Source organism: Loxodonta africana, chromosome 6 (assembly GCF_030014295.1).
Source record: "Loxodonta africana isolate mLoxAfr1 chromosome 6, mLoxAfr1.hap2, whole genome shotgun sequence".
NCBI lineage: Eukaryota > Metazoa > Chordata > Mammalia > Proboscidea > Elephantidae > Loxodonta > Loxodonta africana.
The window spans coordinates 31,365,828-31,391,481 of NC_087347.1; the positions used below are offsets into that span (position 1 = coordinate 31,365,828).

Below are 25,654 nucleotides of genomic sequence, written 5' to 3' on the forward strand. Positions count from 1 at the left end.
TATTAGATATTTCACTTAATTTTCATGTTTATTATCTGTCTATCCCCACTATTACATAAGCTCAACAATTGACATCTTGGCTCACTAAAATATTGCAAATACATAGGAGAGTGCCTGGTTCACGGTGGAACTTAGCAAGCACCCACTATGTAAACACATGGTTACGTTACATAAACTATAACCTAAAATGCATAGGAAGGGAAAGTATTAATTTTGTTCACTTAAAATTTTAATTCTTATTTTAAAATCTTCCACAAGGCGGGAATCAAATGAAATATTTCTTATTGAGTAATTAAGCATGTGTTTTTGACAAGCAAGACCCTTCCTAATTCTTTTAGACATTGCAAACAAAAATAAATATTTCCAATCACTTGCTAATTTATTTCGCATCAACCTAGGAACTCCTAGAATTTTGGCGGAACCATAAGGAAAACAGAAATGTTGATTCTAATTTATAAATATTTGATTGCAGTTAGTAGCCGTCCTATTGAGACGGGTTTGTCTCCATGAGTGAGGGCTATACAGTGAGGGGGATATGAGTACAAGGCTACCTTTCCAACTGAATCTTGTGCTTACCATGGTGGTCTTTGATTTCCTTGGGCACACCAAGAGCTTTTCCTCCTTAGGCCCCTCACGCATCTTTTCCCCTGGATCCTTTCTCTCATTCTTCCCACGGTTTGTTCTTTCTCATCCTTTTGTACTGTACCTTGGAGAGACCTCCTTTTGTTTCTTACCTAGGCTCTCCCCCAGCCCACCCCATCTCCTATTCCTCAGCTTTTTTTCCTTGACCTGCTTGATGGCTGTCCCTCCTATTAGACTGAAACTCCACGAGTGTGGGGATGATACCAAATTTTGCACCACAGGATACCCATCACCACACCTAGTGCTGGCTACATAGTAAACCAAACCCATTGCTTCTAGTTGATTCTGACTAGAGCTGCCCCGTAGGGTTACCAAGGCTTTAATCTTTATGGAAACAGACTGCCATATCTTTCTTCTATGGAGTGGCTGGTAGGTTTGAACCACTGACCTTCTGGTTAGCAGCAGAGTCTTAACCACCGCACCACCAGGGCTGCTTGGCAACATAGTAGGCACTCAGTGTTTGTTGAATAAATGAATAAATGAATGAGACAGTTAAATTACTTTAAAACATTTTCAATATTTCTTCCTGCAGCATATAAAAAAATAAAAAAAATAAGCATTATGTTATTAAAAAGATTAACCTTGATAAATGACATGGGCTTTTCGATGAACCTTTCTGATTTTTAGGTGTATGTTATATAATTTTTGAGCAATAGTATCCATGAAGAATTACGTGGTTTACTTCATCGACTTTTAAAATCATTTTTAACAACTTTATTGAGGTATAATTTATACACTGTAAAATTCATTAGTGTGCAATCCAATGATTTTTAGTCAATGTACAGTGTTGTAAAACCATCACCACAATTTAATCTTAGAACTTTTCCATCACGCCAAAAAGAAACTTCATGTCTCTTTGCAGCCAGTTCTTACTCTGATCCCCAGCTCTAGCCAACCTCTATTTTCTGTCTGTAGATTTCCCTTTTCTAGAATTTCATATAAGCGGAATTTTGCAATATGTGGTCTTTTGTTTTTTGGCTTCTTTCACTTAGCATAATGTTTTTGAGGTTCATACATGTGGCAGCAGGTATCAGCATTCCATTTCTTTTTATTGTCATTTAGTGTTCCTTTGTTTATCCACTCATTTGGACTGTTTCCACTTTTTGGCTATTGTGTATAATGTTGCTATGAACATTCACATACAAATCTTTGAGTGGGTATTTGTTTTAAATTCTCTAGGGCTGATACCTAGGAATGGGATTTCTGGGTTGTGTGTTTAACTATTTAATAAATTGCCGACATGTTTTTCAAAGTGATTGCACCTTTTTTATGTTACCATCAGCATTGTATGAAGGTCCCAGTTTCTTCACAAAAGTCATTTGCTTGTATCATTTCTGTTAGGTGTTTTTCCCCAGGCAAAATCAAAAGCCAGTAGAAAAGATGGTAGAACTCTTCATCAGGCTGAAGGAGATTCTTAATCTGATGGCTTCCCGGACGACTTTGCTGCTAGACAAAATGAGACCACTGAAACAAATGCATCTGCCCAGAGGTGTTCCACTTACTCAGGTAGAGAAGTTGCCCAGAAATGGTCTTATTGTAAAATGCCTTTTGTCGTATTAACTTCACTTCAGATTAGTTATAATATATTCAGCTACAACTTTAGTAAATTAAATATAAATCACCTATAGGAAAACTCTTGTACTTGGACAACATTATTTCCCACTTAAATTGGTGAAGCTTACCATTATGCATTTACATTTGGAATACAATGCACATTTTAACTGAATTATGGAAATCTTAAGGCTATGCTAAGCGTTTTCAAGATTTTTTCTATAATGTTTTCACTAGCATCTGTAGTTCATATAATATTAATAAATCAGGGATTTTTTTTTTTCCACAGGGAATATACCGAGGCAACCGAATGAACACACCCCAAGGATCATTCAGTACCATCTCCCAAGCATTGTGCTCCCAAGGAATTACCACTGAGTATTTAAATGCCATGCTTCCATCTTCCCAGAGGCCAGAAGGCAACCACACTAAGGATTTTTTTACTTATAAATTAAGTAAAGAGCAAGTTGCTTTGAAATATGGAATTCCCTTAAATACCAGTGAGTATACTTCAAAATAAGCATGGGAATATTATCTAACAACATTGTCTATTACATATTCTCATTCCATAGTAAATGAAGCAGTAATTTTCCCAAGAATAAAAATAGAAAACACTTACACAGCACACACCACATGCCCAACATGTTATGTTTATTAACTTATTTACTCTTTACATCAACCTTATGAGGTAAGAACTACTATTATTCCCATTTTACAGAAGGAGAAATGAGGCACAAAAAAGGCTAAGTCCATTGGCCAAGGTCTTCCAGCTTGCAAGTCTCAGAGCTTTGATTTGAACCTAGTCAGCTAAAAAGTCTATCGTCTTAACCACAGCAGTATACTTAGAATTTTTGAAGCATAACTAAGTCTCTGCCAGCAGATAATACAAAAATATACCTTGAATCTGCTGTGGTCAATATTTTTTCTTAATTTTCTAGAATTAGAAATTTATATCATACCAGGTAGAGCTTCATGAATGCAGCAAAACTATAAATGTTTAGTGGTACATTAAAGCTTTTTACTTGATCCATAAACTTTGAGATGGAAAATATGATCAGCTGAGCTCTTCTCAGATAATATTTGTGTGTTCAGCATAGCAGTTGGATTGACTCATTTATGTATCTTTGTATTCACTCAACAAACATTTATTGAACTCTCTTACGTATCAGGTACTATCCCAGTAACAAGGTTTTGTGTCGTTTTTAAATTAAATGCTTGTGAGGTAGATCTGTTGGAAGCAATTCTGAAATGCAGTTTTCAATCTTTCTGTCTCCTTTTGGCAAAATGCCATCACTCATTCTGGGCTTGCTTATTGGCTTAAAATCTCACACCTAAAAAGATTTGTCACTGTGCTTTCTCAGTATGACACTAGATACCTCGTATCTGTTAATAATATAGGAAGTACTAAGACATGCATTTTAAGGTGTGATAATAATAATCTGTGCCAATTTCCCGTGAGAAAATAGATTCAGAATACATATATTAAATGGTTTTATTTCACTTTTTCCTTTCAGCCCCGTTTTGCTTCTCCCTTTATAAAGACATCGTTAACATGCCTGCTGGACCTGTGATTTGGGCCTTCTTGAAACCTATGTTGTTGGGAAGGATTTTGTACGCACCATACACCCCAGTCACAAAGGCAATAATGGAAAAGGTTTGACCATTATATCTCAAAGTTTCTATTTCGCGTATTAAGATGATTTTTTAAAGTAGTCAACTTCAAATTTACTTTGGCTCACTTGATGACTTTATATCTTACCTATTATTACCCCTGGCTTTCTGAACTCTTAATAATTCTCAACTTTTGCCCTGCATATGTAAAAGCAATGTGGGTTGGATGGTAGCCTTTGAATAAAAATGGATCATGTTGGCAACTGAGAAGGAGGTTAGGTTGAAGCAAGACCTCAGATTTTTCAATTTATCTCAAAAAGCAAAAAATAAGTCCTGTAAGACAAATAATAACACACAAGAGGAACGTGCTTTTTAGTTCGATCAAGTGTACAAGACCAAATGGGCAACACCTGCCCAAAAGCAAGGAGGAGAGGGCAGGAAGGGGCAGAAAAACTGGGTGAATGGACACGGAGAACCCAGGGTGAAAAGGGAAGGGGAGAGAGTGCTGACACATTGTGGGGATTGCAACTAATGTCACAAAACAATTTGTGTATAAAATTTTTGGATGAAAAACTAATTTCTGCGTAAACTTTCACCTGACACACAGTAATTTTTTTTTTTTAAAGAAGCAAAAAATGTTTCTACAACTGGTGTCTAAAAGTATTTAAAAATAATGTCACTAGAAAAAAATATTGGGATATTTTATAACTAGTTTGAACAAAAACAATCCCCAAAGTATATATTCTTGGCTTCATATTTGATTGAACACTTTAATATCTTATGTTTATATAGAGGATAGATGTGAAGAAAGGCTGGTGAATTCGAACTGCCCACCTTTTGGTTAGCAGCCAAATGCCTAACTACTGTGTCCAGGGCTCCTAAGAAAGATAGTATTATTAATAATAACTATACTTATTACCTACCTAATTTAACCATGGTCACATTTCCCTCTCACTTTTAAAATTGACTTTAATGATTTGAATTAAAAGCTTAATACTTATAAAATGAGAGATGAAATTAAAAAAACAAAATTTCCTATTTTAGATTTTTACCATTACTTGGCCAGTAAACGATAGTTTATGTGACTGTAACATTATTTTTATGTCTATATAAAAAATAGACATGAGGTTATCACCAATTTCTAGTATATTCTTTGTTTTCATTGTTTATGTTTTACTACTTAATTTGGCTTGTTGGCCACGTACTTCTAAATAATTTTGCACAGATGAAGTCATATACATGCTTATTTTTTAAATGAAGTCTTTTTTCTTTTTCTTCTTTTTCCCCTTTTCTTTTCTGCTTGGCACTCAGTTCCCCTTTTCCTCCCATCTTGATCCCACTTTTCTTTTTCATGCAAAGTCATACAAGTTGACCTTCAAGGATATGTCTTCTTATAATTTCTCTACATTCCCTTAATCATTTACAGATACTATTCATTCATATGCAGAGTTCTTTGGCCATTGTTTGCATTATTAAAATGAGATTGCAGCAGAATACTTTCCTACATATTGCTTTTCTCACACAACAATATGTGGGTGAAAATTCTGCCAACTCAGTCGGTAAAGTTTAATTCATTCTCTTTAAAGGTTGCATTTTTTTTTTCCCCATAGCATGGAATTCTTTCAGTTAATCCTCAGTTGTTGGGCATTCATTTTGCTCCCAGGTTTTATTTTTTTTGCTAATATAAACAATTTGGCAACAAATTCTCTTATGCATATGGTATTTTTATTTCAGTGAGATAGATGTTCAGGATTGAAGGATATTGTATTTTCTTTTATTTTAGTATCTATTGTCAGACTGCTTTCCAAAAAGGGTGTGACACATCTGTTTCCACCAGCAATGTAAGAGAATATTCTTCTCCCTATGTCCTTGAACTAGGATGTTTCTTAAGTAGTAAAGTGAAGGGTCTCATTGGTAAAAAAGACTAACTTGCAAAAACTCAAGACGGCTTGCCTTCATTTTGGCTGTAAATTCACTGTGGGTAAGAAGCAATCCCTGACTTGCCCAGGATTTTTATAAATGACCCTAATCCTATTAAAGCTGCCATTTAAAACTTTTGACCATGTGGGGAATTTGTCTTTTTTTTTTTTTTTTTTTTACTAACTCTACCTTTTAGAGCTACTTTTAAAAGTTCTGTAATAAAGCAACCTTAAAATACATTATTTGAAATACAGGAAAAATGCTAACAGACCAGTTCTGTTTTCTTTCTTTGTCTTTAAGTCTAATGTAACTCTGAGGCAGCTGGCGGAATTAAGGGAGAAATCTCAAGAGTGGATGGATAAATCGCCGTTTTTCATGAATTCCTTCCACCTGATAAACCAGACAATTCCAATGCTCCAGGTATGAGATGGTTCTGCCATTCAACATAGCAGGAATTATAATTATTTGAGATTTTAATGTCATCATTATGTGAAATGGTAGATAGTGAATCCATATTCAACAGATTAAAATTGCCTTTCCTCCAGAGACAGAGTCTGAGGCAGGATAACAGACCTGTCCCTCATGTTTATAGTCATCCTCACGTCTTGTGTTGCAGCTCCTCTGTAATTCAGAGATAAGCCATTTTACAGGTTGATCTTGAGACAAAACTAGTAGTGCAAATCTATTTCACAAAAGTAAAATGCTATAAAAAGTTGCTTTAAAATATGCTTATTTCACTTATTGCTCCCCTTTAAATTATGTTTTTCTATTTTAACTAAACCACAAATCTTAAATTAGTAATATCCTGGAGAACACTATCTCTGGGGAGTCCCTTGGGTGAAACATAATGACGTGTGTATTATCAAATACCAAATTTATTCTAACATTGTACACAGGGTGTTCTCACACATGTAGTTATCTAAGTGTCTTAAGTTCAACGTCATTTAAAGAAACAAACATTATCATAATTGGAAAAAGTGTTCTAATGAATTGACCTCTTCAAAATGTAGTCCCCAAACAATCCTCATGCTTACTCTAGCTTAGGTTAAAGAATTGACAATGCAACTGAAATACTACGCATCTTAAGTGCTAAGTGTAATGTGCAGTTCTTGTAAAAGATATGGTGTTTTCTGAAAACGATGCAAATAACGTGGGGAGATGTTTCCATCGCAAGCAGAGCTATTGACAGCTAACCATAGAAGAGCAAAATTAGATGAGTTATTAATTGGAGAAAAGAAATTGGAAGGAATGGTGTCAACATAGGAGCTTCAAGGGAGAATGGCTTCCATATCAAAGAATTGAGAGAGGCTCTTAGAAAATTGACGGAGCCCTAGAATATTTTTGCAAAAGAAAAAGAAAAGTACCCTTCTTTATAATCATGCTCAAGAAGTTAAACATAGAATGAAGGGTATTGTATCATAAAACTTTCTCTGAAAAATTACACCCAAAAGATGTTTTACTCATTTATTGTGACTAAAAAATAGTGCATAATAACAATTACAACCTGAAGTTTATTATAGATGATAAAATAAATCTCTAAAATAGACATTTAATAGTTTTAATAACTATAAAATAAATTTCTCATCAAACATCTTCCTCATAATTTACTATTAAATTTTGATTCCAATTTTATGTACTTTTTTCCAGTGAGTCTCAGATAACAAAGGCTATGTGGGTAGTAGTACTTTATCGACATATGTATTTTCCTAAGTGAAAGATTGCTCTTTTCTGCTGAATTTTTTTTTTCTGTGCACAGAAAAAATGCTAATTATTTCATCAAGGAAACTTATGTTAGCTAATGTGGCAAATTAACAAAGAAAATGCTCGATGCATAATAGTTCCAAAGTGCAAGTAATTTGCTAAGAGAGAATTCTGTCACCATGTTGATAAAGCAGTCATCAACTAATGGAAGTGTCTTTATTCTGTTAAGGACAAAATAAACTATTATTCTCAATTCTTGAGGAAAATCTTAGTTCTGCAAGCATGCAGAGAATTTGAAATTTCAAGTCCTGAGCGCAAGATCTGAGTTTTGGCACTGTGAACACCTTAGACAAATAACTTAAAATACCTGAGCTGCGGTTTAGGAATCTCTAAAGTAGGTATATTGATAACCATAGACTTGTGAGGATCAAATAACATCATATGTGTGGAAGCATTTTTAAATAGGATCATATATGATATAAACCAAAAAGAAAACCAAATCTGTTGCTGTTGAGTTGATTCCAACTCATAGCAACCCTATAGACCCTATAGGACAGAGTAGAACTGCCCCATAGGGTTTCCAAGGAGCACCTGGTGGATTCTAACTGCCAACCTTTTGGTTAGCAGCTGTAGCTCTTAATCACTCCACCACCAGTGTTTCCTCCATATGTGGTATACAGGATTAATAATCAAAGGAGTAATGGGAGAAATGGAGATAGGGTTTGATGGATCATCTATGATTTGCAACTAACACAGGCTTTGCTGGTTAGTAACACTCTGACTCCCTGATGTGCGAGTTAATTTCTGGTAAACAGTTATATTTTAGAGGACTCAGATTATCACAGTGTGTAGCTGTGTAATAGCTACCAGTCTCCATGCTGCCAATTACTCTTAGGACCCTCAACAGTTACAGATTTAAAAAATTAATTCTATTATGTATGTGTCCTAGTAATATAAAAAAAAAAAGATTCTTCTTATTCATCTATCTTCGTGATAACCAATATGATCACCATTTGGACAGAGTAGAACTGCCCTACAGGGTTTCCAAGGACTCAAACTGCCAACCTTTTGATTAGCAGCCAAGCTGTTAACCACTCTGCCACCAGGGCTCCTCATGTCAACAAAGCAGAAAACATTGGTAAGAAAGACAGGCTCATACAAAGACAAGACCATGAATTCATAAGATGAATAAGCGTGTTTTAATCAAGCTGAGTGCTCAATTTTCAACTTTCCCTTTGGCCCTTACAAATCATATGTTTTTGGATGAATTTATATAGTTTCTTTAGGCCCCAGCTCTGTTATCTCTTACCAGGAGATAATAAGAGTACTTACCTCAAGGTACTGTTGAAAACGAAGTGAGAAAATCAAAGTAAACCATACAAGATAGTGCCCAACACATGGTAAGAGCTCAATAAATACTAGCTAGTGTTTTTTTTTTTTTAGTAGTACTCCTATACTACCAGAAGTTCTATCTCCTAATTTAGATGACAGTTACAAATGACTCTATATATTAAGTAAATTTTCAAATTTTCTACCATTTCATGGAAATAGAGTAACTGACTGATGATGAATTTATGTTTTTGTATTCACATATTTGCCCTTATTATGGCATGAGACAATACTATACTAATTTATATTTGAGTATTCTGCTGAGATAAGACACTCATCCCTACTCTACAGAAAAAATAACCTTAAACTGAAAAAGGCTGGGTGCTTACTGGAAGCCTCCCAGCTAGGAAGTGGTAGAAGTAGAATAGAAAACCAGTTCTAATCTCAAATTCTGCATAGATATCACACTTTTTAAAAGTTGTTTTTGTTTGTTTTAGGTAAACAAATCTATGAGCCACCAAAATTGTGTATACCCAAAAAAACCCATTGCCATCTAGTCTATTCTTACTCATAGCAACCCTATAGGACAGAGTAGAACTTCCCCATAGAGTTTCCAAGGCTGTAATCTTTACAAAAGCAGACTGCTACATCTTTCTCCCATGGAGAGGCTGGTGGGTTTGAACCGCTGACCTTTTGGTTAGCAGCTGAGCACTTAACCACTGTGCCACCAGGGTTCCTTTAATTGTGTATAGCATATGTTAAAAAGAAATGATATAATTAATAATAATGAGAAAAGCATTGTTAAATAGAATATAATAAGTTCCTAATGGTGATAATTATGGTCATATCTGGTCACTTTAGCATGCTGATCCATTTATATCCGTAGACAAATAAAAATTCAACCTTAGAAGTCGTTACCAGCCACACACTTTTCTGTCTTTCTCAAGGATTTCTATGTGAGCCTTTGTAATATGGTACATCCTTAATGGCCAGTGGTGGTTCCTTCATTTTACTGTGGGCATTATTAGAGAGGCAATGATTAAGCATGCTTTCTTCTTGTACTGAAACTTATTTCCTATTATTATTGGTTAGAATACTCTACGAAACCCTTTCGTGCAAGTGTTCGTAAAATTCTCCGTGGGACTCGATGCCGTTGAACTATTGAAGTCGATAGATGAGCTTGGTGAGTCCAGATTCACAGAAACGCTTATTCAGTAGTCACATTGGAAATGTGAAAACATCATCCCACGTTAGAATATTTTTTCATTTTCATCAATATTTCATTTCTGTCTAGTTAACCTCAGAAGACTAAAACCCTAGGTATATCTGTCTTCTTCTCCTACTTAGTTGCACAATTCTAAGTAGTAATGATTATTTGGGTACTCAGATGGTTGATGTCTGCAGTTAGTTTTCAACAGTGGCAATGCAACGTACTCCATATGAATGCAGTTTTGCTTTCAATCATAGGCAGGTGGTTAGATATTCAATCATAGGCAGGTGGTTAGATACCAAAGATATATATATATATATATATATATATTTGGTAACTTGATGAAAAGCAAGTCCTTCAGGACAAGGGAAGATGAAATGGTTTATTTCTGGCTACATTTTATCTCCTCAGTATCATCTTGACAAACTCAGCATATAATTGAAAGAGGCAGTTACAGAGCTAGCAAAAGCAAGACAAAGGCAATGCAGAGTCGCAAAAGAAAATAAATCTGAATCAGTAGTCAAGGTTAGGTCCTCCTTTCATGGTCATTTAGAAGGAACAGACTGAATAAGATCAAAGGAACTGTCTGAACTTACGCATTCCCTGTGCCACATCCCCACCTTCAACCTAAGGGATACAAGACATCTAATTCAGTCTCCGTCTGATTCACTGTTGCTATGCAACCATGGATATGAGGAAGGGATTGAGAGCATCAGAATTTGGCATCAGCAGACCAAATGCCCCACCTCCTCTCAGGCAGTGCTGGGAAGTAAGTGAGTTAGGTTGTGAACCAATGGGGAGGAATTATGCCTAGAGTTGCCTATCCTATCATTGTATGCATTTGATGATAGTCAACCCAGCTTTATAAAGAAATGTGTTAGTGGATTTATTCTCCAAAAATATCATTTGGGTAAGGGACCATTTCATTAAAATATCAGAGACATACTCAAAGTTCTTCTACAAATGTAATTATTCCTAACTTTAGAAATAGGTGATAGAGTGTACAATTTAAAGTCAGATGAAAATTAATATAGTAGTGAGACTGATATTTGTACTACCATCTGTGTAACTTAGTATCTGAGAGATTATAGCTTGAATTGGGGAGCCACTGACCCTCACAGCTCTTCATGATCCTGTCTACCAGCCTTTCTAAAGAATCCTTTGGTGTTGTGTTGGTTTCCAATGGCTGCTGGAGGCCACTGTTCAACCACAATGTTACCCCTCCCCCACCAACATCTCTATCAAGCACATTTCACTTTAAATTCTAATGAGAACTGCATTTAAGAAATTGCCCTCTGTGAAAAACGTAGTCTTATTTTGGACGATGTAAGAAACATGTTTTTGTTCTGTGAGGAGGGATTTATGATATTCCCAGGCTTCTCCATAGTCATAGTGAAAATTTAATTGGCCAAATGATTTATTAACTTGCAATTTCATATTTACCCTTTGTCTCAGTTGATTTCCTTACAAGGAATCATTAAATTGAAGCACAATTAAGTCCTCTTTCTTCCGGAGTGATTGCCTAGAATAAAATCTTGATAATTTTGTCTAAATTAATACAGATATTTTTATCAATAGAGATAACTCTCATAAGATTTTAAATCAAGCAAAGTTGAAAAGTTGTAACTGTGTGGCATAGATTCTCATAGTCCTTTAAGAAATATTCTGTAGCACAGTTTATCAAATGATACAGCTCATTTCTTCTATACACTCTACATAGACTCTCCTTTGTTTAAGTTCTTGTAATCATTCCCTGTAATATCCAGGCATTCCTGTTTGGTTTGTTCTAAATTTTCACCTCTAGTTTATAGGTTTCTTCCCACCACATGTACATAGAAATTAAAAAAAAAAAAAAAAATTCAGTCTCACTCATTGGTTAATGAAATTGTAGCAGAATATACTTCTAAATTATCTTGTCTCTTTCTTTGAACTTAGGTTTACTGCATTTTCCAAGGATGAGTGTACTAGATATTTTTAGAGTAAATTCCACAGCCTCCTCCTATTTATAACCTAGTTTAATGTTCAACATTTACCAAAAAGTCAGTATTTTTCATTGCTTCTAGAATCAAGACTATAATATTTTTTTGTCTATTTTGCTCTGCTTCTTAGATACCTTAAGGATAAAATTAGAGAACCACATGGACATCATTGATCATCTTAACACGCTGTCTTCCCTGACAGTAAATATTTCTTCCTGCATATTGTATGACCGTATTCAGGCAGCAAACACCATAGAAGAAATGGAGGGTGAAGCTAAAAGGCTCTACAAAACCAATGAACTCTTTGGAAGTAAGCACTATTTTTTGAGATTTGAGATTCTCTTTGTACTAAAATTGGCCAAATTCTGCCCTCACCACTTTCATTCAGAACTCAGAAGGATAGTCAAGGGGTCACTACCCCTTCTGATGTCTTTAGAAACAAGAACCTTTTCATGTAGTCAACCGACCATCTTGCCTAAGTATGAGGAGACTTCAACACAGCTCTAATTTTGTTGACATAGTTAAAATTAAAAATGAAAAGAGTTACATAGTTATCGAGTGACGTTGAGCCCATCCTCATAATCAGTCAAGATTATTCATTTAAAAAAACTTTTTTTTCCTTTTAATTTCAGTAAGTGGCCTAGAGTAACGTATTGTGTCTGGCCACTTAGTTTGTGATTATAGTCTCAAACTCTGGCTTTGAACCTCCGAGGCTGTCACTTCCTATTAACTGTCTTTTCTGTAAATTAGGAGCCTGAACCTTCTGTCAATGGGCTGTTTGGCTGCCCCCTGTGTATGCCCTCAAACCAATGAATAATGTCAACCATAAAATAACCTTTCTGCTGTTGTTGCCATTATATTTTTTAGGTGTTATTTTTAAGCTTCCTTCCAACAGAAGATGGCAGAAAGGCTATGCCTCTGAAAATGTCTCTCTTCCTCCTGTCATAAAATATACCATCCGCATGAGTCTCAAGACTGCACAGACTACTAGAAGCCTAAGAACCAAGATTTGGGCCCCGGGACCACACAATTCTCCATCACACAATCAGATCTATGGCAGGGCCTTTATTTACTTACAGGATAGTATCGAAAGAGCCATTATTGAATTGCAGACTGGAAGCAACTCCCAGGAAATAGCAGTCCAGGTCCAAGCCATTCCTTATCCCTGCTTCATGAAAGACAAGTAAGTCTGGGTGCTTTCAGCCGTTTTTAATGATGAACCACTTTTTTGAGAACTCACTTCTGCTCACTTAGATATATTAAGTGAAAGAGATAATTTCCCCCAAAACTTTGTTATGTGCTTGTTCCCAGGAAATGGTCCACTCTATAAGGCACAGCTCCATAATAACCCTGCATGTTACCAAAATTATGGTAAAACACCTTAGCATCTAGTCAATTTCGAATCATAGAGACCCTATAGGACAGAGTAGAACTGCCCCATAGAGTTTCCAAGAAGCGAATGGTAAATGATGCAAAAGTGCCTAGCAAATGATTCATGTTTCCTTTATCATAACCCTTAGCTCTCAAATACCTTTGGTCCAGGAATTAGGAGAACTGGGCTCCAGTCCCAAGTCCATCATTGATGACCTTTGATGTTACCAACTCTCTACTAGTCTTACCTTTTCTTAGTCAAATGATGTATTTGAGCAAAGTAATCTTAAAATCCATTCCAGCTCCCATATTTGATTTAAAAAAAAATCTATGAGTGCATAGTCAATTTTAGTAAAAAATACTGGAAAGATAGATGAAATTGCGAACACATCGTTGATGAACTCTCTAAGATAAATACTGTGCTATCTGAAATATTTCATGTACTGTCAGACCATTCACTAGGAATCTTCTTTACTAAAATTGGTTTGCTTCATGAACAAAAAAAAAAAAAGTAAAGTTAATGTCCTTAGACAAACGAATTTGAATGTTCAAGAAATTTGTCAGTTGGGTACTACTAAATGGCTCCTCCATTTGGACCACAGTTAAAAAATAAGATTGTGGAATTACATTTTTCAAACTCATGTTCTTACATAAAAGCTTGAGGCTGATTATTACTTTAAAGAAATTGTACTTATTATTCAACCCAGTTACTGTAGTTTATATACAGTTCAGACGGTTCTGGCTTTTTTTGTTTCTTCTTTCTTTCAATGCTTCTGTCTCCCTTGGCTCTTTCAAGAGCTGTAGGTGAGATGAGGTTGTAACTCTTTGAGCGACAGTGATGGGGAGACAGACGAGAATTCCACTGAATGAATTGTCATGGGTGGCTGCCTATTTCAGAGACTTTGCTGCCTGAACTGTGTGTGAACTGCAAAGGCTTTCTTGAATAGTAAAGACGTGTGGGTTCAATTAAGTTAAAATTCTCATCTATTTTCCTACTTACATTTTTTCACCGTGTAAATTTTGGTACCTAGCTTGGTGGGTATCTGGATGTTTTTCTTAAAGAATAAAAGTAGACTCTACTCAGTTATCTTTATAAGGTCATGATTGTAATACCTTTCATACACAAAGTCTTTGTAACATACACAGTACTTTCACATATATTCATTTGTTCTTACCCAACAATCCCACAAGATCTGATTATTCACGCTTTCCAGATTAAAAAAAAAAAAACTTAAATCCAGAAAGGTTAAGTAATTTGCCCAAGGTTGCATTTCTGGTGCCATATCGAACTTTCTGATTACAAGACTAGCATTTTCTCCTTTATACTATACCAATCCTGAAGTATACAATCACTTGGAAGAAACACTATAGGGAATTTGTTTTTAATGAATGAAAGCCTTTGCCTCATTCTAGGGTCAGAAACAGCAGCAAGACTAGATTTAGCCCAAGAAGAAATTCATTCTACAAATATTCTTTAAGCTCTTACCTAGTGCCAGACAATTTCCCAGGAACCAAATTATTGGGTATGGTCCCAGCCCCAGTCTTCCCTCACCAAAAAAACCCATGGTTTTATCTCTGAGGGTGATAAACTGTTGCATGCTAAAATGAATGATAGTGATGTCATGTTTCCATTAATATTTGCATTTTTCTTGGGAACTTGGAGGTGATTCCTCAGTCTTATGGATTAAAAAGAAGCAGCCCTGGTGGCACAGTGGTTAAACACTCAGCTGCTAACCAAATGTCAGTGGTTCTAACCCACTAGCCACTCCGTGAGAGAAAGATGTAGCAATCTGCTTCCATAAAGATTTATAGCCTTGGAAACCCTATGGGGCAGTTCTACTCTGTCCTATAGGGTCACTATGAGTTTGAATCAAGTTGATGGCAATGGCTATGTAGATTAAAGGCGAAATGGCCTTGGGACATTTCTCCAAGTGAAAGCTTCAGTGGAGGCCAATATGTAAAACAGATCAACTTAGAGTCCCTCTCATTGAAAACCACTGTCCAGGGAAGGGCAGCTAATATCAGAACAGTGGTTCTCAGAGTTTGATCCCTAGACCAGTAGTATTAGCACCACTTGGGAAGTTGTTAGAAATGCAAATGCCAGGCCCTGCCCCAGATATACCAAATCAGAAGTTTATGGGTGGGACTCAAAAAAGTGTGTTTCAATAAGTCCTTTAGATGGTTCTGGAGCCCTGGTGACGCAGTGGTCAAGAGCTCAGCTGCTAACCAAAAGGTCAGCAGTTCAGATTCACCAGTTGTTCCTTGAAAACCCTACGGGAAAGTTCTACTCTGTCCTATGGGGTTGCTATGAGTCAGAAATGACTCAACGGCAACGGTTTTGGTCAGGTGGTTCTGATGTGTGGCCAACTTTGAGAACCAATGTGTTTGAATTTTCAGGCATTATGGGCAGACCACTCTAACACATTTGGGGTTCGATAAGGTCTTCTTGCAACCCTCCAGTCAAGTCATATAACCAAACTTCAAAAAAGACATTTCTACGTTATTTGTGAACCATCTCCCGGGACATTTCTTTGTGGAATACAAGTTCTTTGCATTTTAAATGGATTGTTTTGCATTTTATTTTATTTCATTTTGAGAAATACAGTGTAATAATAACTGTGAGCTCCCAAAGAGTAGATAAATACAGTAATTTTGAAAGATACAGCTTTTAACCAGATAAACCCATCACCACCTACTTTTAAATCTCCCTTTTGGATAAGAATTTAAACAGAAGTGTTTTGAGCGTTGCAATTATATATATATATATATATATATACATATATATATAAAATAATTATTTTCCAAGGTGGGACATATTCAAACATACTTTAAACAGTTTGACAATTTTATCTAACAGTCCAAACCAAACCCCAACCCACTGCCGTTGAGTCGATTCTAACTCATAGCGACACTATAGGATAGAGTAGAACTGACCCATACAGTTTCCAAGGAGCGGCTGGTGGATTTGAACTGCCGACCTTTTGGTTACCAGCCATAGCACTTAACCATTATGCCACCAGGGTTTCCTCTAACAGTCCAGAGCTGTTTTTCGCTCTTGCAGGATTACAGAGAGAAAACCATTGGCCTACTATTAAGTCAGCTTCATGCTTAATAAATAATGGGGGATATTAATAGTTATTATCAACTTTAAATCAGGAATATAATTTCAATGTAAGAGAGGGTGCTCTTTATGCATTACAGTCTGCAAGTGTAGCATTCGTTTTGGTCACTGGATTTTTGTTTTTGTTTTCACAGCTTCCTAACCAGTGTCTCTTATTCTCTTCCAATTGTGCTCATGGTTGCCTGGGTGGTATTTATAGCTGCTTTTGTGAAAAAGCTTGTTTATGAGAAAGACCTCCGTCTTCATGAGGTATGTTGACAGTCCTTTCTTTTTATGAATAATTCTTATTCTTAATATAATTAATCGCTCTGATTTTCCTCGTGCCTATACAAACTCGGAAAGCCCAAGCTATACCTTGTAAATTAGATAGAAGAAAAAAACATTTTGCAGTCACAAAGACAGTGATAAGGCAATCCTTGATTTTCTCAAAAAGTTACATAGCAGCCATTTTGAGAGCTTAGTCAATACAGAAATCTGAATAATTGCAATTTATGATCATAAGAGTAATTTTTGCTGAAGAAGTTACCTAAAGGATTTAGAATATAATAGAGGAATTCAAAAAAACAACAATAGTAACTAATAAGGCAAGAAGATTGTTGGCATGGTAACTCAACACGCCTAAATTTAGATGTAGATATGAAACTTATTTCAGCTCTGAGAATCAAATTCTCTTTCCACTATACCTTGTCTTCTTCAATTACCTTCTCCACCATCTCTCACTGGCTCCTGATTTGTAGAGACTGATAGTTTGGTGTTATGCTACAGATTAGGTTAATCATAATATAAGGATGGGAGTGAGGCCCTGATATGTAAAGCATGGTCTCTCCTTGAGCACGTTCTTCACCATTAACTCCAAGTCCAAAATATCTTCTTTATAGAATTGATGACAAATCATTGTGTGATTTTTAGATTACATTGGAATACAAAGTATTTTATCCACTCATCCCATAATGAGTCCATTCTTGCACTCACTTGTGGAGTGGAAAGAAAGCAGAACCAGTCTAAGCTGAGGCACAATAATCATTGCAAGGCCTGGCTGACACTCAGTACTTTTCAGACTTACCTTGCCATTGCTTCTAGGCAATTGATTATTTCTTCTTACAAGATACAAATTGCTGCTTCATACTTTTGTGTGTACAGCACCAGGCTTCCCAGGTTGTCCCAGTATTTGAATCTACATGGGTCACCATCTCTGTTTAAATTCTGGTTGAACCTCAAAACTACATTCTTATATTCCAGTTACTATTTGGTTAATGTCTAATCAACTAGTTTGAACCCCCATTGTGTTCAGGGACAATGCAGTGGTGTTCTGGTTCGAATTTAGAAACTTGAATTCATGCCCTGGACCTGGATCTGAATTGCAAGTTGCTACCTTATATTTCTCTTTCAGATTTCTGGTACTCAGAAGTGAATCTTCACAGAGAAGTAGAATACATTGAAGTAGAAAATTGATAGAAACTGAGTTCTCTTCTACTTCAAAATAAACTTTTACCTTAAAAATATTACTTATGATAGAAATGAATAGTAAATATAAGTGTGTGTATATGCCAAGAAATATGGAAGACAGCTTCCTGGCCAACTGACTGGAAGAGATCCATATTTATGCCTATTCCCAAGAAAGGTGATCCAACTGAATGTGGAAATTATAGAACAATATCCTTAATATCACACACAAGCAAAATTTTGCTAAAGATCATTCAAAAATGGCTGCAGCAGTATATTGACAGGGAACTGCCAGAAATTCAGGCTGGTTTCAGAAGAGGATGTGGAATCAGGGATATCATTGTTGATGTCAGATGGATCCTGGCTGAAAGCAGAGAATACCAGAGGATGTTTACCTGTGTTTTATTGACTATGCAAAGGCATTCAACTGTGTGGATCAGAACAAATTATGGATAACATTGCAAAGAATGGGAATTCCAGAACACTTAGCTGTGCTCATGAGGAATCTTTACATAGACCAAGAGGCAGTTGTTCAGACAGAACAAGGGGATACTGATTGGTTTAAAGTCAGGAAGGGTGTGTGTCAGGGTTGTATTCTTTCACCATACCTATTCAATCCGTATCCTGAGCAAATAATCTGAGAAGCTGGACTATATGAAGAAGAACGGGGCATCAGGATTGGAGGAAGGCTCATTAACAACCTGCATTATGCAGATGACACAACCTTGCTTGCTGAAAGTGAAGAGGACTTGAAGCACTTACTAATGAAGATCAAAGACCATAGCCTTCAGCATGGATTGCACCTCAACATAAAGAAAACAAAAATCCTCACAACTGGACCAATGAACAACATCATGATAAATGGAGAAAAGATTGAAGTTGTCAAGGATTTCGTTTTACTTGGATCCACAATCAACAGCCGTGGAAGCAGCAGTCAAGAAATCAAAAGACACATTGCATTGGGTAAATCTGCTGCAAAGGAGCTCTTTAAAGTATCGAAGAGCAAAGGTGCCACCTTGAAGCCTAAGGCGCTCCTGACCCAAGCCATGGTATTTTCAATCGCATCATATGCATGTCAAAGCTGGATAATGAATAAGGAAGACCGAAGAAGAACTGATGCCTTTGAATTGTGGTGTTGGTGAAGAATATTGAATATATCATGGACTGCCAAAAGAACAAACAAATCTGTCTTAGAAGAAGTACAACCAGAATGCTCCTTAGAAGCAAGAATGGCGAGACTGCGTCTTACCTACTTTGGACACATTGTCAGAAGGAATCAGTCCCTGGAGAAGGACATCACGCTTGGAAGAGTACAGGGTCAGCGGAAAAGAGGAAGACCCTGAACGAGGTGGATTGACACAGTGGCTGCAATAATGAGCTCAAGCATAACAACGATTGTGAGGATGGCTCAGGACTGGGCAGTGTTTCGTTCTGTTGTGTACAGGGTCACTATGAGTTGGAACTGACTTGACAGCACCTAACAACAGCAGCAACTATATATATATATGTATATATATATATATATACAAACTATATTACTTTGTTTTTGAAAATGGTGCTCTCTGAATGAATTTGTGAGTGTGACCAAAAAGATTAAAGCATCATGACGAATCCTTTTTCAACTGAAGACATAAAAGGCATGTTTTTAGTAGTGGAGCAGTTTCTGCTTGGTAGCTCTGTCTTCATTTTACAGGCATCTGCTTTCAAAATATGACCACCTCATCGTTGGGTTAGTCATACATAGTGACAGAACACTCAGCTTGGAATCAGAGGATCAGACTTTGAGTCTTCCAGTTCTACCAGCCATATGCACTTGGGGCCAATCCCTTAAACTCCCGGAGTCTTGTCGTCTAGACTCCACTCAGCACTGTATTCCCAGAGCAAGCTTCCTCACTGCCTTGGCACAAAGGAAGTGTTTAATTACGTGGGTTTTATCAATTCTAAGATACAGATTTTTTTTCACACTTTAAGCTCTCTGAAATTGGGATGCATCTTACAATTGAAAGGGTGTCATAATTTGTTTGGCAGCAATTTTTCTTTCTTAGTGGCATGTAAAATAATGGTGCGTCTTCGGTTAAAATCAGCAGTGTTTTAAATTCAATGGAATATGGTATATTTGTGGAGTGAAGTACTGGAAGTGGATGCAGACTGAGTGGAACGTCTCTAATACCTCTTTTCAGCCTCCATCCACTGCCCACAGAAAGGGCCGCAGTGGCTCTGTGGCTAAAGTGCTTAGCTCCTAACCAAAAGGCGGTGGTTCAAACCCACCAGCTGCTCCATGGGAGAAGGATGTGGCAGTCACCTTCCATAAATATTACAGCCTTGGAAACCCTGTGGGAAAGTTTTGCTCTGTTCAATAGGGTCACCATGAGTCAGAATCGACTCAACAGCAATGGGTTCCACTTCCCACAGTTGTAATCTGAACTCCAAGTGAGAGAGACTTGCTAAAGACTACAGAGCTAGTTAGTAGCACAGCTGGGACTCAAACATCTTGACTTCTAACCAACCTTTTTCCATATCATAACTACTTTCCCTTATACAATCTTATTTTAATAGCCTAGACTTTTATGGACTTTTGATGATGATGATAGACAATTACTTAGGTTACAAACACTCAGAAGCACTTTTCATTGCCATCTTTTATGTTTAGCTAAGGTCTAAAACTGCCTGTTCCCTACTTCCTTCTCATTCAACTTAAACCAAAAAAGATAAAGAGGATCAATATCTTACCCTTTTACTTCTTTGATCATTCTTGAATCTGGGCCAAACAAACAAACAAAAAATAGCACAAATACTAATGCCCAGTGTGGTTATTTATGAAATTAAGCCTATAGTTAAGAAAAAAAAAAAAAAAACTATTTCAGAAATGCCTTTCACCTGTGGTTTGTTCTGTGTTCCTTGCTTTCAAAAATTAAAATATTAAAACTATACAAAGGTTGATGTTCTAACACAGGGAATAATATATTTTTGCTCATAATTTTCTTGATTTATAGGTTAGTTTCATCCATTTGATCTAATATAAGTGATGTCTGGGGTTTTTAGTATTTATATTTTGTTAGGGATAGAATTTTGGAGTGGTTCTCTCTCAGTTCAGACAGGTAGCCTAAAATATCTGTGGGCTGTAGGGATGTTACCAAGAATTAATACAAGAATTTTTAACCCACTGGTGCTTCACATTAGACTATTTTTTAATGCTTTCTTGACATACGCTATCCATCCCATCAATGAGAATTTGGAGATGTTCAACACACCCTTTACAGATTACTGTTGTTGTCGTGAGCAGCCTCCAAGTTGGCCCCCACCTCACGGAGATCCCCTGTGTTACAGAGTAAAATTGTTCTACAGGGTTTTCTTGGCTGTAATCTTCATGGAAGCAAACCACCGGGCTTTTCTTCTACGTAGTCACTGGTTTGGTTCGAACCACCAACCTTTTGTCTAGCAGCTGACTGCAAACCACTTGTGCTACCCAGGCTCCTTTATCATACTCAAAAACAATAATATAAGTATCTATTATTTAGACCATTTTTAAAATGAGGTAGAAAATGTGATTCGTTCTTTAGAAATGAGTACTTTATATACTTGTCGATTTAAGTAAAGACATTGCTGTCAAGTAAATATATGAATATTTATAACTTCTTTTCCTGACAGCATGAATGCTAGCCCCTATGTGTAAACTTCTTTTTAATGTGGCAACACATTTGTTCAAAATCTTTGAGAATCTTTTTCTTCTCATGAAACCAAAACCATTGCCATCAATTCGATTCCAACTCATAGCAGCCCTATAGGTTCCCCTATAGGGTTTCCAAGGAGCAGCTGGCAGATTTGAACTGCCGACCTTTTGGGTAGCAGCTGTAGCTTTCAACCACTACACCACCAGAGTTCCTTTCTTCTCATCAGTCTCTGCCATAAACTAGTGACAAACAATGACCACTATGCAGAGGGGTTTTCCCTGGACAACAGGTTACCAGATATTGATGAATTGCTCTGGCAAGTTTGGGAGGCTTGAGACAAGTGACTCTTTGATTACAGAGCTGGCACCTGACATCTATCACTCTGAGGAAGAACTAACAACATCCAGGAAAGTGTAGCCAGCCATCCTCTGTGGGCCACCTTTCATCAGCAAGTTTCATCTTGTTTGTTACAACAAAATTGGCAGTGAATCTCGATAATTTATGGATGGCTTATGTGCTCTTGTTGCCCTTTCTCTTTATGAAGAGCAGCTGTTCTCCTCCTGGCACAGAATCCTGAAGTTTAACACTGAAGTTTTATGCTAGAATGTTTAATAATAAATACTTATGGAAGTACCTAACTCAGTTTATTTCGATAAAAAGCAATAATCAGTCCCCCACTTTTATCAACTCTTGGCTCTTGGGAATCAAAATCTGATCTGATATCTCAAAATTTTGACTATTTTAATGATAAACACCTTTAGTCCTAGTCTTCAAATTTGTCAAGTTATTTTTTAACAAGACCATGGATGAAATATTTATATGCACACACACACACGTATGTTTTATATGGTAAATATCAATTGTCAGGGAAGAGAAATAACATTTATACACATGAAGATGGCTCTATTTCACGGCTTTGATACAGTCCTAGATATTTTGCATCCAGCTTGTGAAATATGGAGCTCTGGTTGTGCAGTGGTTAAGAGCTTAGCTGCTAACCGAAAGGTTGGCAGTTTGAATCTACCAGCTACTCCTTGGAAACCCTATGGGGCAGTTCTATGCTGTCCTCTAGGGTCACTAGGAGTCAAAATCAACTCAGTGACAACAGGTTAGCTTTGGTTTTTTAGTTTTTGAGAAATATATGGATATTATCTACTACTGACATACATGGCATACACTGCTGTGGAAAAAAAATATTTTTTGTATATGGCCACATGAAATTAGAAGGTAAGAAGCAGCTTTCAGTAGTTATAGGGAGTCTGTAACTTCCTATTTAACTATATTCAAGTAGGCATAAACTCGGCAAAACCCCAAAATACAAATAGCAGGAAAGGCAAATAAAAAAGACTCATGTATCATAAGCATATTTGAATAAATGAGTTTCTCTGAAACTCAGTCATCAAACATTACACAATAATTTTCTTTAGTTGGGTGGGGTGCAGGGAAAGAATTTCTAGAATAAGAGCTCTGAGATCTTTTTCCACACCAAATTGTCATTTTGTTTTCAATGACAGTGGGCATTGCCATTGGAGGAAGTTTTCCATAATGAATCTTTGCTCCGTGCTGTTGTTTTGCTTTGAGCTTCCATTCCTGTGGAAACATAGGTTGAGTCTTTACTGCAAAGAGTGACGAAGCCTGGGAAGAGAGAAACAATGGGGAGAGAAGAGGGTGAGGAAGAGGGCAAAGTTAAAAGGAAAAGTCAGAGGCTTCTTCTCAGTGGTGATTAGATTAAGGCCCATAGCTTAGATTTTGACAGTCAGGTAGCTGTTTCCATGGTAACAATAGGAGCAGCAGAGTTATCAAAATGTGACAAGTTGCAAAAGCAGAAAAGTGAAAATTCACTATTGTGCTTGTAAAGCAAAAGATCCAGTGTGTTCCCCTCCCCCTTCTTTTCCTAGGCAAGTTAGGTTTAAGAGGGGGAGAGAAAGGACACTGAAAATCCTTGATTTTACAAAAAAATACTGGATTATAAAACTGTTAGTGGAACATTTCTTTTGTTCTTTATTGTTTGATGGAACAATAGGTTCTGAAGCTTAACATTAAAGAAGAATTGTTAAACCTAGAAAACAGGATATCCAGGTTCTCCCAAGGTACCACATGTCACCAAATTCAGGGCAACCAAGGTCTGTGGGACTTTAGATCTTCCAGAATCCTTTTGGAGTTAATGCACAAATAGATTATGCTGGTCTGTCATTCTACCTTGGTGGAATGGCTTAGCCTCTAGGGATATCGCTGAGTTATCAAAGAATATCATTTGAAAGAGAGGTATAGAGCATCGTACATATACACATGAATTCATTATGTGTGTTTGAGTATCTTTCTGGAAAACAAGGATGCCAAACTTGACCTAGACTGCAAGTGAATTTCAAGGATAGGGAAGCTGTGGCTAAAGACAGAAGGTCTTCCTCTGATGTTTTCATGTTTTAAATTCTTAGGAATCAGATTTATTCTGTTTCTCTCAGGAACATGAATACTGATTGTGTTGTTCATTAATGTTTAGTAAAAAAAAAAAAAAAAAGATGGAGTTTTATTATCCCAGACTCTACATTAAACTTGAAATAAAGTTTTTCACCAGCTTGAAATATTCATGCCTGCACAAATGTCAAACTCATGTTGTAAAATTCTGCAGGAGGTACTATAAATCTAACGATCTATTGTAAACTAATTTAATTTGGAGACATCAGTTAGGTACCAGTTATAAGTGGACTTGTAATTAAAAAAAAAAAGAACCTCACCATTCAAATACTTCATTACATCATTATATTGGGGGATTCTGGGAGCATACAACCTAAGATGAATCAGTTTAAGTGGTTCTATTAATTTTACTTAAGAAGTGTGGACAAGTAATTCTCGTAAATCATTAAAATGCCTCGTCCAGTTTATATGATGACTCTCACAACTATTTGGGCACTTTACAGAAATAATTTGGGAGTCTATCAGCTTAAGAGGAGCCCTGGTAGCACAGTGGTTAAGAGCTATGGCTGCTAACCAGAAGGTCGGCCGTTCAAATCCACCAGGTGCTCCTTGGAAATACTATAAGGCAGTTCTACTCTGTCCTATAGGGTCGGAATCAACTCGATGGCAGTGGGTTTGGTTTTGGTTTATCAGCTCAAGAAGCAGCTAACAATTTTTCTTTCTTGCAGTACATGAAGATGATGGGTGTGAACACCTGCAGCCACTTTTTTGCCTGGTTTATAGAGAGTGTTGGATTTTTATTGGTTACCATCATCATTCTCATCATTATACTCAAGTTTGGCAACATTCTTCCCAAAACAAATGGGTTTATTTTGTTCCTGTATTTTTCGGACTACAGCTTCTCAGTTATTGCCATGAGCTACCTTATCAGTGTCTTCTTCCACAACACCAACATTGCAGCTCTCATTGGAAGCCTCATCTACATCATTGCCTTTTTTCCATTTATTGTTCTGATTACAGTGGAGAATGAGTTAAGCTATATAGTGAAAATATTCATGGTGAGTCAACTATGGGACTAGCCAGTGTGTGCGATGAATGGACCGTTTTTTTTAGATTCTCAGAGACTTCACTTATCTGAATTTAACAGTTCAGTGATAACAAGATAAGCTTAACTGCCCTAATGATAGTTTTTTTTATTGTTGTTGTACACCATACAAGTATAAGACTGTGAAAAGAAAAGCTTTTCCTGCGATTTCTAAAACCATAATATATGATCCTGTTAAGCAATTGTTCCTGAAGGGAAAAAAAAAAAAACAGTTAAAATACAATCGATCATGTTTTAGAGATTGTCAAAAATTCCGACTTCTCTCTTCCAATTCCTTAAACATCTTAAACTCTCTATTCCTGGAATTTTTCTCCTGTATGAATTATACGCATGTTTTTCATAATGTACAACGTAAGTTACAGGCATAAAGATAAAAGCACTGAGAGCATATAATCAGAGCCGAATTCTTTTCTGCCTTTTCAATTCAAAAGTACTAAATTAAGAATTTTAATGAAAGCTTTAAGATTAATGGCTTTAAAATCTGACAAACAGAAGCAAATCTCATCTTTGAGAGTCATATTGAAACAGTGATGTTGATGAAAATAAAAAGTGATAACTAGCTTTCATCTCCCATTGACTACTTTT

At 36.5% G+C, this 25,654-nt stretch overlaps 1 protein-coding gene across 1 annotated transcript in view; it reads left to right on the plus strand.

Moving 5' to 3' along the window:
- ABCA12 (ATP binding cassette subfamily A member 12) overlaps window positions 1-25,654 on the plus strand; it is a 189,640-nt gene that overhangs the window by 114,389 nt on the left and 49,597 nt on the right. Inside the window, exons 16-24 of the mRNA XM_003406079.3 lie at window positions 1,984-2,148; window positions 2,483-2,693; window positions 3,708-3,847; window positions 6,025-6,144; window positions 9,847-9,937; window positions 12,074-12,253; window positions 12,811-13,126; window positions 16,570-16,684; window positions 24,693-25,022. Coding sequence (XP_003406127.2) covers window positions 1,984-2,148; window positions 2,483-2,693; window positions 3,708-3,847; window positions 6,025-6,144; window positions 9,847-9,937; window positions 12,074-12,253; window positions 12,811-13,126; window positions 16,570-16,684; window positions 24,693-25,022 — 1,668 coding nt within the window. The remainder of the gene's footprint in view (window positions 1-1,983; window positions 2,149-2,482; window positions 2,694-3,707; window positions 3,848-6,024; window positions 6,145-9,846; window positions 9,938-12,073; window positions 12,254-12,810; window positions 13,127-16,569; window positions 16,685-24,692; window positions 25,023-25,654) is intronic.